General features: G+C 37.0%; 1 protein-coding gene and 1 long non-coding RNA gene across 2 annotated transcripts; one reads left to right on the forward strand and one right to left on the reverse strand.

Moving 5' to 3' along the window:
- Positions 1 to 491: 491 nt before the first annotated feature.
- LOC103403998 (acetylornithine deacetylase-like) lies at positions 492 to 5,886 on the reverse strand. Its single transcript, XM_008342860.4, has 10 exons — positions 5,382 to 5,886; positions 3,702 to 3,946; positions 3,518 to 3,626; positions 2,262 to 2,400; positions 2,128 to 2,185; positions 1,991 to 2,008; positions 1,755 to 1,877; positions 1,424 to 1,577; positions 1,268 to 1,301; positions 492 to 1,036 (listed from the first exon to the last, which is right to left on the reverse strand). The coding sequence occupies exons 1-10, from the start codon at positions 5,712 to 5,714 to the stop codon at positions 933 to 935; spliced, it is 1,317 nt and encodes a 438-aa protein (XP_008341082.1). The 5' UTR covers positions 5,715 to 5,886; the 3' UTR covers positions 492 to 932.
- Positions 5,887 to 6,258: 372 nt separating this feature from the next.
- LOC103403999 (uncharacterized) lies at positions 6,259 to 8,666 on the forward strand. Its single transcript, XR_524267.4, has 3 exons — positions 6,259 to 6,724; positions 7,007 to 7,792; positions 8,285 to 8,666. It is a non-coding gene; the product is annotated as an uncharacterized lncRNA (long non-coding RNA).
- The last annotated feature ends 3,272 nt before the right edge of the window (positions 8,667 to 11,938 follow it).

Consider the following 11,938-nt stretch of genomic DNA (forward strand, 5'->3'; position numbering starts at 1 on the left):
TTGCCGGTGGTCCTTGCTTTGTGACTCTGCTCAGGAAACAGAAGAGTCATATGTTGCGACCATTGAGGCGTTGCTTGGCTGTGAACAAAGTCACTAGTTTTCTCGTCATTGATGGTTTCCTTTCAACTACCTATGGTGTGTGAACCTTAAAGTTGTTAATATTTGTTTTTCGGTGTCGCTGGCGATCTATAGGGTTTAGCTGGATGGCTGTTCTAGATCTGATGATAATACATTCCGGTGATGACCCAACTCTTACCCTATGCTATTAAGAAAGACATGTATGTTGAAGACATAAGATGGAGTAGTCGGAAAGAAAACTGATCCTTTCTAAACCCTACATAATCACACGTGTTAAGACGGTTTTATGCAGTATTGCGATCCATAAGTGTACAGCGGCATTCTATTTAAATTACACTAATCTCCCAAAAGAAGATTCAAATTTGAGTGTAAGGGGGCAAACACACTGATGTTTACAACTAATCTAACACACATACTAGAAACTATTTGATTGGATTGTAATAGAATCTCCTAAATGGGAATGCAGTTAACCCAAAAAGGAAAACAAAAACTGTCACTGTAACTGACACGGAATAAGCAAAGTGAGATGGAGATCCTAAGTTCCAAAGCTCATGCAGGAAATGATAAAAAAAAAAAGGATAACGTATTGCGCAGTTACGCACAAAATGGCATCGACAATTGATAATGAAATGCACTAAACTCGGTGCAGATCGTATGCCCTTAACAGAATTAAACGATTATACCTACATTTTTCTTTCGCTAGTTGAGACACCAGGGTTGTGACTGCCGACGAACACCCGATAGCCTCGGAAAACATCAGAAAAAGGCACTACTCATTTTTGGTGTGATTTGGTATCATTGCAACTTCTTGTTATTCTCGTTCTTCTAAGTTGTTTTTGTTTCTTAGCAGATTCTCAGTCTTCTAGTTGAGAGATAACGCTGACAAACACCTGGTAGCCTTGGCGCATATCGGAAAAAAGGCAGTACTCATTCTTGGCATGGTATGTTGCCATCAAGCCTGCACATGCATAACAGGAATGAATCAGAACATCATCGACTCGGGTATAATAACCGATCAACTCCCAGGAAGAACAAACTATTATGCATTAAATAAACTAGGTTTCCTTCTTTTGAACCCAGCTTCCGTTGTTCTCTCATCCTCTCACAACTGACAGCCCATAGGCAAGTTCTCAACTATATGTAAGTTTTGTGAGCTAAATCCCAAAGGCCAAAAGAAATAGCATTGTACCGTAGCCAGCAGTTTGAACATCGAATCCTTCATCCTAGCACACAACAAATTGATATAATTAAGAGAATGAGTACTCAAGGAAAACTAGAAGGGAAAGAAAAAGTAAAAAAAGGGCTTGGAAGAAAGAAAATAATAAGCAGAGAAAAATTATTGCACCTGCAGTTCTCGAATGAGAGGTAAACTTCCAGTAATTGAGTACGGTTTTACATGACCAACAACCTCTTCAGTAGCTTTACACAATACATGAAATCCACGGGAGTTGAGATCGCAAGCAACTCCGGACATTGCCTCATCAAAACTTAATGTAAGGCTGTAGAGAGACAAAAAATGTGACTGCACTTTCTTTCTTCTTTTAATAATTAACTTGCCAAAAATATTTGTTTTGTTTTGTTCTGTTTGTTTATTTATTTATTATTTATTTAAGAGAAATATCTGATGGTAGCTAAGCAAAAAAAAACATGAACATCTAGAGAGAGAGAGAGAGTACCTTCCCCTTAGGTTTTCATCTGGTAAGATATACTTTGAAACCGGACCTCGTGACTCTACATTTCCTATGTTTTCGTTAATGTCATCCACATATTCTTGAAGCTTTTTCATAACATCCTTAACGCTGTAACAGGTTAAAAGTGTTTGCGTGTTAAAAATGGAGAATGGAGCAGAGATAAAATCTTTACATCAAACCTTTAGGACACGGAAATTCGCAAAAGAAAGCCAGTTGCTTACTTGTAGAAGGGAGTTAACCTGTAAACAACAAAAATTAATAAGAAAAATCCTCGATGAGATATTCCTTCTACTACAACCAAGAAAATAAATATCACTACTACAGAAAGCCTCAAACAATAGTCACTGAGAATATTAACCTGACATCTCCTGAAATTGTGCACTCAGCTGGAATTTGATTTATTCCACCACCTGGATCTGAAACCAAAAAGAGGTCAGTGTAATCCATAATTCTCCAACATTTTTCACCACAAGCTTGAAACCAGAAACTTACAACTCCATTGTGTTGGCTTCATGGTTGATGGTGTAGCAAATCCACAGACCTCTTCCTTGGGATGGGGAGGAAAATCTCTATAGAACCGCAACTGGATCTCTTTCAGTGCTTCCATAGCTAGCTCCAAAGGGTTTATAGCCTACAGATATTCAACATAAGCTAAATAAGTACAAAGAGGATGTAATACCATTGTGATTCACGATACAAATGTTCAATTGTCCAAGAAGACATAAGTTCAGGCTCTGGAATGCTCCAAAAAAGTTTTATTGTAACGAAATATAGGAGCCATTTGTAGATAAGAAAAAAAAAAATTAATTGTGAACCAAGATAACTCTTTAGCTTCTTTGGCTGCAAGTCCAACAAATGCCTTTTACCAATTAAAGAGAAAAGGCTAGAATTTGCTATGACGAAATGTGCTTCAACATTCATAAAAACCCCACACCAGATATCAACTTCCCTACCCAAAATAGTCCAGAAGCAGCGATTGAAATCCTATATTGCACTTTATCAAAGAGCATATTTAGGGGTGATTTGGGAGTGAGGTGCTTAAAAAAAAAAGCACCCATGAAAAAAAACTGTGAGGGTTTTAGGTGTTTGGTAAACTGAAAAAAAAAAAGGTTTATTTTGGAAACTGCTGTGAGAATAAGCTGAAATCAAAGGAAAAAGCTGAAGCTGCTATTTCCAGGTTTGGAAAACTGGCTTTTTTTCAAAGCACACGGAATTACAGTGCTCCTTTAATGAAAAGATCCACTATCAGACTGCTTTTTTTTCCAAAAGCACTTTTACAAAAAAGTTTACCAAACACTCTGCTGATTTATTTCACAAACTCTTATTCTCACAACAGCTTTTTTTCAAAGCACAGCAATACCAAACCAACCCTTACTATTATCAAAGAAAATCTTTATGCCTTCTCTTATTATTACCTCATCCCAAAAGTGTTGGGTGGTTTTGCTCCTATAATAAATCACACAACAGTAAAATAACATCCCTGATTTGTATTATATTGACGACCATGACCCCTTTGAAAATACTATATCCAGCTCACAGTGTCCAGCTCAGTTAGTATTTTCACCATTGATCCCCGACCCTAAACATCATATTGATCGAACTTAACAATTTTATGCCAGGTGGGACTATGACCATGGTAGCTGAAGTGGAGTAGGCAGCGGGATATACATCTAAACCAATGGTTCAATAGTAAGCAGATTAAGTACTGAAATGTCACTTCAAATGGAGTACAGGACACAGTGGCATACCTTGTGTGCCAGACCACTGTGAAAAAGCTTCCCAGTCACATGAAGCTTCCAAGGTATCATACCACCAGTACCGATGCAAGGTTGTTTATCTGCTGTGTCAATCCAAAACCTGAGTTGAACGCAAACATGAATCAGCATGACATTTCTTGGTTATCCTGTTTTACAAGAAATGAAAATTACTTACAGAGGACCATCCTTTAGCCTACTGAGTAGCCCATCCTTTACGAGCGCATCCACACCAACTCCTGAAATGGCAGAATTCTCTTCATTTGCTATAAAGACTGCAACCACAGTTGACTTCAATTTTGGCTTTGTCTCTGCCAGCCTTCTCATGAGCTCGGTTACAAGTGCAACATGACCCAAGCAATCAGTAGTTCCACGGCCACGAAGTTTATCTCCATCGATGCTCAATGAGAATGGATCAAATTCCTGCAAATACAAGAATCAAATTTGATGCACAGTGAATCATCACTAACCCACCAAAATTGAGAAAAGGAAAGAACAATCATTATCGCATTTTAACTACTGCCCAATGGTGATCCCTTATTCTGTACACAACACCAATGAAAAACTCAAACTCCTGTAATAAAAGACTAAACTTGCATCTGAAACTGTATTTCCAAAACGTAAGATGTGAAGCGTAACAAAATTTAATTGGCCACAGTTATGAGATTTCATGCTTGTCTTGAACCAAAGCTTATTGTCAAATGACGTAAGCTGAAGGATCTTAAAGAAAAAGAGGGTAAAAAAATCTGGTTAATGGTTATAATCAATTTCAGATGCATCACGCTAAAATGGTAATATATTACCAGCTGATTCCAGTTGGGATCATAACTAGACAAGTAGTTAGCAAAATAAGAAGGAAGGACAAGCTAGCAGAAATTAGACCATAGTTACTAATATATGGACAAGGGAAACCATACAGTGGATTTTGTTAAAAAAAAAAAAAAAAAAAAAAAACAGAATAAAGCCCGAAAACCATCTGTGGGTTTGTAGAATTTTCAAATCAGCAGAGTTCAACTCGAATTGGATTATCAATTTATTTATGGATAGGAATCAATTTTGAACAACATAAATCTAAAGGCAGCAAATTACCAAATTATAGTATCTAACTTCTCATAGCATAAGGACGAAAGCCCACAAAATAAACGATTTATGCAGGGTAAATTTGTCAACCGAACAAACTTGTTCGGGTTTCAAATTGATTGGATTTAGTTTAATTCACCAGAAAGAATCATGATTGGGATTTTGACTGCAACATTAAAAGGATAGAAGACTTCAGTAGTTAAGACATTTGGATTAGGCTTAATATGAGCAATCAGAAAACCAAGAAAACTGCTGTTATTCAATCACAAAAAGATGGAGAAATCAAAAGATTAGTTTTGGGATAAATCCCAAAGGATAAAGCAAAACATATGTATTTGGGAAAATCCAAGTGAAGAAACATAACTAAAATGTATAAAGGCAGAGCTGTTCCAATCAACAAAAAGAGAATCGAAACTCGGCAAATATTGATTGGAATTAAGCTAACACTAAACAGATAATCCTCCAAACAACTAACACAATCGCTAATCACTCAAAAGCTGAAACAAGTAAAAGCTCTAATTAGTTCAAACAAACCCCATAACAGAAAATGCCAAAACAATCAGCCTACGAAGATAATCGACACAAAATAAAAACACAAAATTGGGTTGAACAGCTTGTAACATATTGAACATAAAATTGTCACTCTCTAACGTTCTACACTATAGATAGAATCCAATCCAGTCCAGTCCAGTCCAATCCAATCCAATCCAATTCAATCCAATCCCAGATAGCAAACACAGACCAAATTAAAGCCGAAAATTGAATGAAAGAAACAAACCCAGTCATTGGGATTAGCAGTGACGACGTCCATGTGACAGCCAACGAAGGACAAGATCTTCCCAGGAACAGTTCCCGGGTACTCCACAATAACGTTGCCTCTGCCGGGGAAGTAGGTCACGTGTTTGATCACCAAAAGCCCACCGCCTGTGGTGGTACTATGGGGAAGCAGGGAATCGAGGACGTGCTTGACGGCTAGGTCCTCTTGAGGGATCAGCTCAGGTGGGTTGTTCTGGAGATACTTGGACTCCCCAATAAGCTTGGAGAGAAGGGATACGAAGGACTCCTTGTCCAGGTCGCCTACTATTTTCTTCACGTCGGTGGAGGAAGCCATGGCTGCCTGCGAAATCAGAATATTTCTTTTCCTGTGGGTTTTGGCTTTCTCGGGTCGTGGTGGACAAAGAGATTGAGAGAGCGAGAGAGAGAGAGAGAGAGAGAGAGAGAGAGAGGAGTGTGGCTGAGGTCGGGAATTCCGAAAAAGGTGGACTTACGACTTCTATAAAAATATTTATTTCAATGCAACAAAAATTTATCAATATACCCTACATCAGGATTGTAATAAAAATAGCAGGGTAAAGTGCCGGTTAATTACACTCATATCTCCTCAAATCAGGATTGTCTCTGAAATTTTGGAGGTCCATATGAAATTTATGAAATTGCCCCTTCTTAAGATAGTTTTAAAAAATAAAAATGGTTAAATAATTTAAATTTTAATAAAAAATTATATAATAATTTTATTTAATGATTAGGACAAAACTCAATACCAAACCAGTCGAATAAGACTGGCCTGAGCAAAATAATTTATCAACATTCCGATTTTACCCCTAACGCCAGTCGTGGCCTCTGAGGTTAGATTTGACGACTTGAATACCATTGTCATTACTGAGCTCTGCACCCGAGGTCGAGATTCTTATTTCATAGCATGTTTTACTTCTGAGCTCGGGAAGTTTAAATCCAACTTTCTTTGCAGCATCTCAACCAAACAACCTGGAAATCCCAATTAATACCGATACAAATTCTACAGCCATCCCGTATGTTTACGGCGTAGGGGAAGTAGACAACTATTCATTTTTCACGAAGGCTCTCCAAGTCGAATCTGGATTTTCATAAAGATCAAAATCTAAACATCGAAGTTGAAGACAACCCTCGATCCTCCCTTTGAGAACCCTCAGATTGTTGCCTTCCCGATTCCTCAATTCCCAATTGAATTGCTAGATTTATGCACGCGCAGTAAAACTAGTAATCGAGATGAGTGAGGTATTCGAAGGCTACGAGCGTTAGTTCTGCAAGCTCTCCGCAAACCTCTCGCGAAAATCCAACTCAGGCGCCTTCTTCCCGACTATGGTACTACTCTATCATTTTTCTGCCGATTTATGACATGGGTTTTTTAGATTAGCTCTAATCCTCTTAATTATGTGTTTTTTGCTTCAGTGAATTAGTAATTTAGTAACATTAACGCAGGGACTTCTTTTGGGTGCTTTTGGGTAGCTTTTAGTTCAAGTGTTTGTTGGATTGCTTTGTGCAATTCAGGTCCTTTAATGCCATCATGTGTTTGATCTGCATGATTTTGGGTAGTTCTGATCATTTTATTAAATGGGTTATTTTTTTTATCAATGTGAATTGCAGAGCAGAAGAAGCAGAAATTTTCCGAGATTAAAATTGGACTGGATGATGCCGAAGCTTGGTAATATGCTGTACAGCAAACAAATTTCACTTGTTTTTGCTTTTTTCATGAAAGCTTCATGGTTTATATACTTTCCTTGTTTGTTTATGTAAATGAGCGATGGGATTTCTTTTGGGGGCTTACTGGATAGTTTCTCGTTCAAGTGTTTGAAACAGAAACCGTAGTTAAAACTGAACCAATATTGTGAATCTGAACCAAAATAATTTACACTATTTTTGGAAGGAACAAAATTTAATATATACTAAAGCAGAAAATACACTGAAACACTGTTCATAAGAACAGTGTACTTCCGAGAATGCCCCTACATTAGTTATGTAATTTCAATATTAGTCCCATTTAAATCTAATTGAATTAGGACCGTTCATTTTGTTTGGGCAGTGTGAAAGAAATCGATCCGTCCATATTTTTGTATCATCTTTTCTCCTCTGCCGATCATCATTCTTTCTCCTGCTCTCTCTCAACATCCCGATAACCCCCAACCCCACCCACGAACCCAGATACACCCAAAACAATCACCATTCTCATCCCTTCGACCTCACGAACTCAAGTCTGAGCCCATTCTTACTTTCTAGGTCAAGATTTCATGGCTTGCATGTACGATTTGGTGAAGGTTTGAAGAAGATTGAAGCTCAATCCGTAACCCAGATTCCGGCGAGGTTTTCCAGCGAATCCGCTAGCTTCCCTGTATTTTTGAGGCCCCTCACAGTCATCCAATCACCAAATCGTAGGTATATTTTGATTCTACGCCTCTTGGGTCTATATATTGTGATTCATGTCAAAATTTGGGATTAATATATTCTTCAACTTTGATTTGGATCAAATTTTGGGTTTGCATGTTGTAATTGATGTTAAAATTCTAAACTTTTGACAATCTTTATTTGATTCGTCAAATTTTGCACTATAAATGATGTAAGAGTCAGTCTTCAGGGGTTTAAGAGATAGGTGGTCTACAGGAGTTTACATCTGCTGTAATAAATATGAAATTATATTACGATTTATCCTTGAGTAGGGAATTTTGATGAATTTATATTTTTCCCTCCGTTTTTTGTGTGTTTTCATGTCCAAATAATTCTTTAAATTTGGTTACCTTATGGCTCGGATATGCATACAATCATTGTTTGGAATTTGGCTTTTACTGCAAATTTGGAATTTGATGTTTATAACATTTGATTTTCTCTGATTTTTTACATTTATTTGCGGTGACGGGGGACGAATTCTAGGATGGAGTGGAAGGATTTGGAAGAATCAGATGTTTATAATGAGAACAAAAGAGTTGCCACAATGCTTGAGGTTGCCAACACCAAGAGTTGTAGCTGGTTCAACCCGAAGAAGGGTTAATTTTTTTACAAAATAAGTTCCAATTCCTTGGTGGTTTGGCTTTACAGTAAATACCAAGTGAATTTTTCATTAAGTAGATTTTTGTAATGGAATTCATTAACTTGGTAGATTTATGTTGTTTATAGAATACGTATAAGTTTTGATGGTTATCAATCGTTCAATACCTCTATATGGTTACAGAGGATTGAAGGTAATCTATTTACATTTTGTATTGTTGCAACATACTAAAATCTTTTGCAAGAGTCAATGACATTAAATTAGAACTCCTGAAGAGTTGATGATATTAAATTGAAAACCCCGAAGAGTCTAGAAAGAATATAAAGTGTTGCAATAAGTATTGTCTCGAACTGCAGATCAAACAATATACCAACAGGAATTTTATCCATGATGTTTATGATATTAAAGAACCATATGGATTGAAGATTATGAGTTAAATACTCAAATAATGTCGACACTAAGAATGATAATTTATCTTCGTAAGGATAAAGATAAATTGATATTTGGTCTAGAAGTACCACATCTTAGTAAAGTATATGCTTTATTGTATTTAGCACAATACATTGAATGAAATAAAGCTTATCTATTAATATCTTCGAGAAATTACAAATATGTGCATACACATGAGTTAAAACAAACAAACAGGATGAAGCCTTTACAAAGGTTGCTCATGTGAAACCTCAGTGCTCGGCAGTACCCTAGAAGGAGGAGGCACTGGAGATTGATCATATGGCACCCAGTACTTGGCAAAACACCAGAAGGGGAAGGCATCAGTTGCTTTCGAAATCTAGCAACAAACCTTTGGTGATCGTTTTGAATCCGACTTTTGGATTCCTGCAGCTGGTCGAACTTTCTTTTTATGTTCGTCGAGTAATTATTTGGAAGCACGTGTAACAATCTATTCTCGTGCTTGAGCCATCTGATCTCTTGTTTAAGACTTGCCACCTCAGTCATCAATGATTCAACTTGGCGAGTTTGAGTAAGTAGGTGTTGACCCATATTAGATACAGAGCCCGCACATTGAACACTGAGAGCCAATGAGTCTTGAACGGCCGTCTCATTAGACCGTTTTGAAAGGACAAGCGCCATATATTATCCTGATGCTGCTCGTCTATATCACTCCTAAGACTCAAATCTAAGCAAATGTTAGATGGGCAAATCATTTTCAGAAATGATGAAGGGAAAATGAGGCCAAATAAAATCTCAGAAGTGTAAGAAGGGGAAAATTTCTACAAGCAGCAACTTTCTAAGTATACTCTTGAACACGATTGATGTCTCTATAAAAAAAGAGGCAACAGGGCCACTTGTTCATAGATCGAAGAAGCACCGCTCTCCGAATTTCAAAAGCCAGATTTTCCTGAATAAAGTTCGTTGGCATTTTTCAGACGCAATCTCAGCTTTTTCGGATATCGCGTGCAACTTTGTCAAAGATCTCTAAAAAAGTTGAAAACTCGTAAATCTTACTATTCTAATTACACCACAGTTGCTGACAAGAGTAAAGGCACAACACCACTACTTGCTATTGAAAAATCTCTATATATGTCGACCTTCATTCTCCATAATAAGGCATACTTGCAAGAATACCTAACTCTTCCTAATCTTCGAGAATGCATCTTTAACAAAGCATCTCGAAATACTCAGTTTTCTTCCTCTCTGAGAATACCTCTTCAAAACAAGTCACACCAGCGCAAGAGTATCTCATATCATCAGGGTCGAAAGCAAGAGTATCTCATATCATGCTTTCTTCCTGTCATTTCCTATGTCCTTCTTCTTACCTACAAAGACAAGGGTAAAGAAAGCAATATGTCGGAACCTCCAATCAAACTTCCGGTAAAGAACTGACTGCCCAGAACCTTTGCCTGGTTGCTTAACTTGCATTGCTCTCAAGTACTCATCTTCAACTGTTGATATGATGTTGGCTATCATGGATGAGTCACCAAGAAGTGATGAATCATCCAAATGCAAGGTCTCATGCATCAGTGGACAAATACTACAAGAGAAGATGCCACACATGCATGAGGGGAAACCAGGGAAAATACCACTTATGCAAGGGGAACAGATAAGGCAAGCGAAAATGATACATTGAAGTATGTGGAGACAAGCGCAACAAATACGTGTTGATTCATCCTCAACAAAGCCGAAGATCACTTGCCACGTTAAGCTCCTCATAGTCCAATTTCATTCAAGATCAAGCCTCAAAAGTCCTTGAAGAAATCACAAGTCTGATTCAAGATCAAGTGTTCACCACCCTTGAATAAAATTCAGCTCCAGTTAAAAGGAGTAAAATTCAGACCTTTAGAGGAAGTCCAATAGAAGGCCCTCCAGCCCAGTTCAAGAACAAGCCTGTGGAAAGTCAATAAGCACAACAGATATGGTACTACTCATCAGGAGGAGCATAAAAAAACAGATCAATATTTTAACGAGTTAATCGAAGATTTGTGGTCATCCAAGGGGGAGTGTTGTAAATATTGGTGGCTGACCACTAAATGATGTAATGGATGACTATATCAACCACTTTAGAGCACTGTAGCTTAGTTGGCAGTAAGGCAGCAAGCACTATCATATGTGCCTATAAAAGGGAATGTTGAGGATGAGAGAAAATACATAGAAGAAAGAAGTTCAAGGAAGAGGAAGAGAAAAAAGAGAGGAAGAGGAAAGGAGATAATAGAGAGAGTCATCTTTGTACTTCTATTATTCCAAATTATAATTAAAACATCATTGCTGTCCTGAAGACGTACTCCGGTCACATTAACTGTAGAGGAACCTCATAAATTTTGTGTCTTGTTTCATTTATTCCACTGCACACACTATTGATTTTACAACAATAAAGCAATTGATGGTAAGGCTAAAAAAAAAAACTTCAAAAATGTGAATTAAAATGGCCGTGGCACGACAAGTCTTTCGTAAGGCAAAAAAAGTATGAGTTAAACCCGGCATGGCACGATAAGTCTTTCTTTTAGTCCAGAAAAAGATAAAATAAAATAAAAAAATTGGTGGCAGGACAAAAAAAATGTTAAACAAATGTGATAAAGCAACGTATGTTTGTAAGCTCTATTCTCTTTTATTTCTCTTTTCTTTCCTGCACGTTGCTGTCTTATTTTCCTTTCTTTTTGCTTCTGCTTTTTCTTTCATTTTTAGCTTCCTTTTTTATTTTTGGTTTTCTAATGATCAATACTATTTTTTCTGTAGTGACGGCTTCAACCAAAAAACTTTTGCTCATGTGTTAAAAGGATGTTGGCATGTGTTATCCAAAACAAATAAGTATTGATTCACATTTTTTTGTGTGTAAATAGTTGATCCTAACATGAATTCCTCATTCTTTTTGTGTATATAAACAATGGGCTCTTTAGGATTACTGTCAAGAGGGAATACTAGGTTAACCATTTTTGTATATTGATGATAAGACATTTGATAATGTCTTTTTCGTAAATTACATAAACTTGACAGTTTTGTAAAAATATTTATTCCATTTTATGTTTAGTATTTATAACACTCTTTACATATTTATAGGTTAAAAACATAATCTATAGTCATGTTTT

Source organism: Malus domestica, chromosome 16, assembly GCF_042453785.1.
Source record: "Malus domestica chromosome 16, GDT2T_hap1".
NCBI lineage: Eukaryota > Viridiplantae > Streptophyta > Magnoliopsida > Rosales > Rosaceae > Malus > Malus domestica.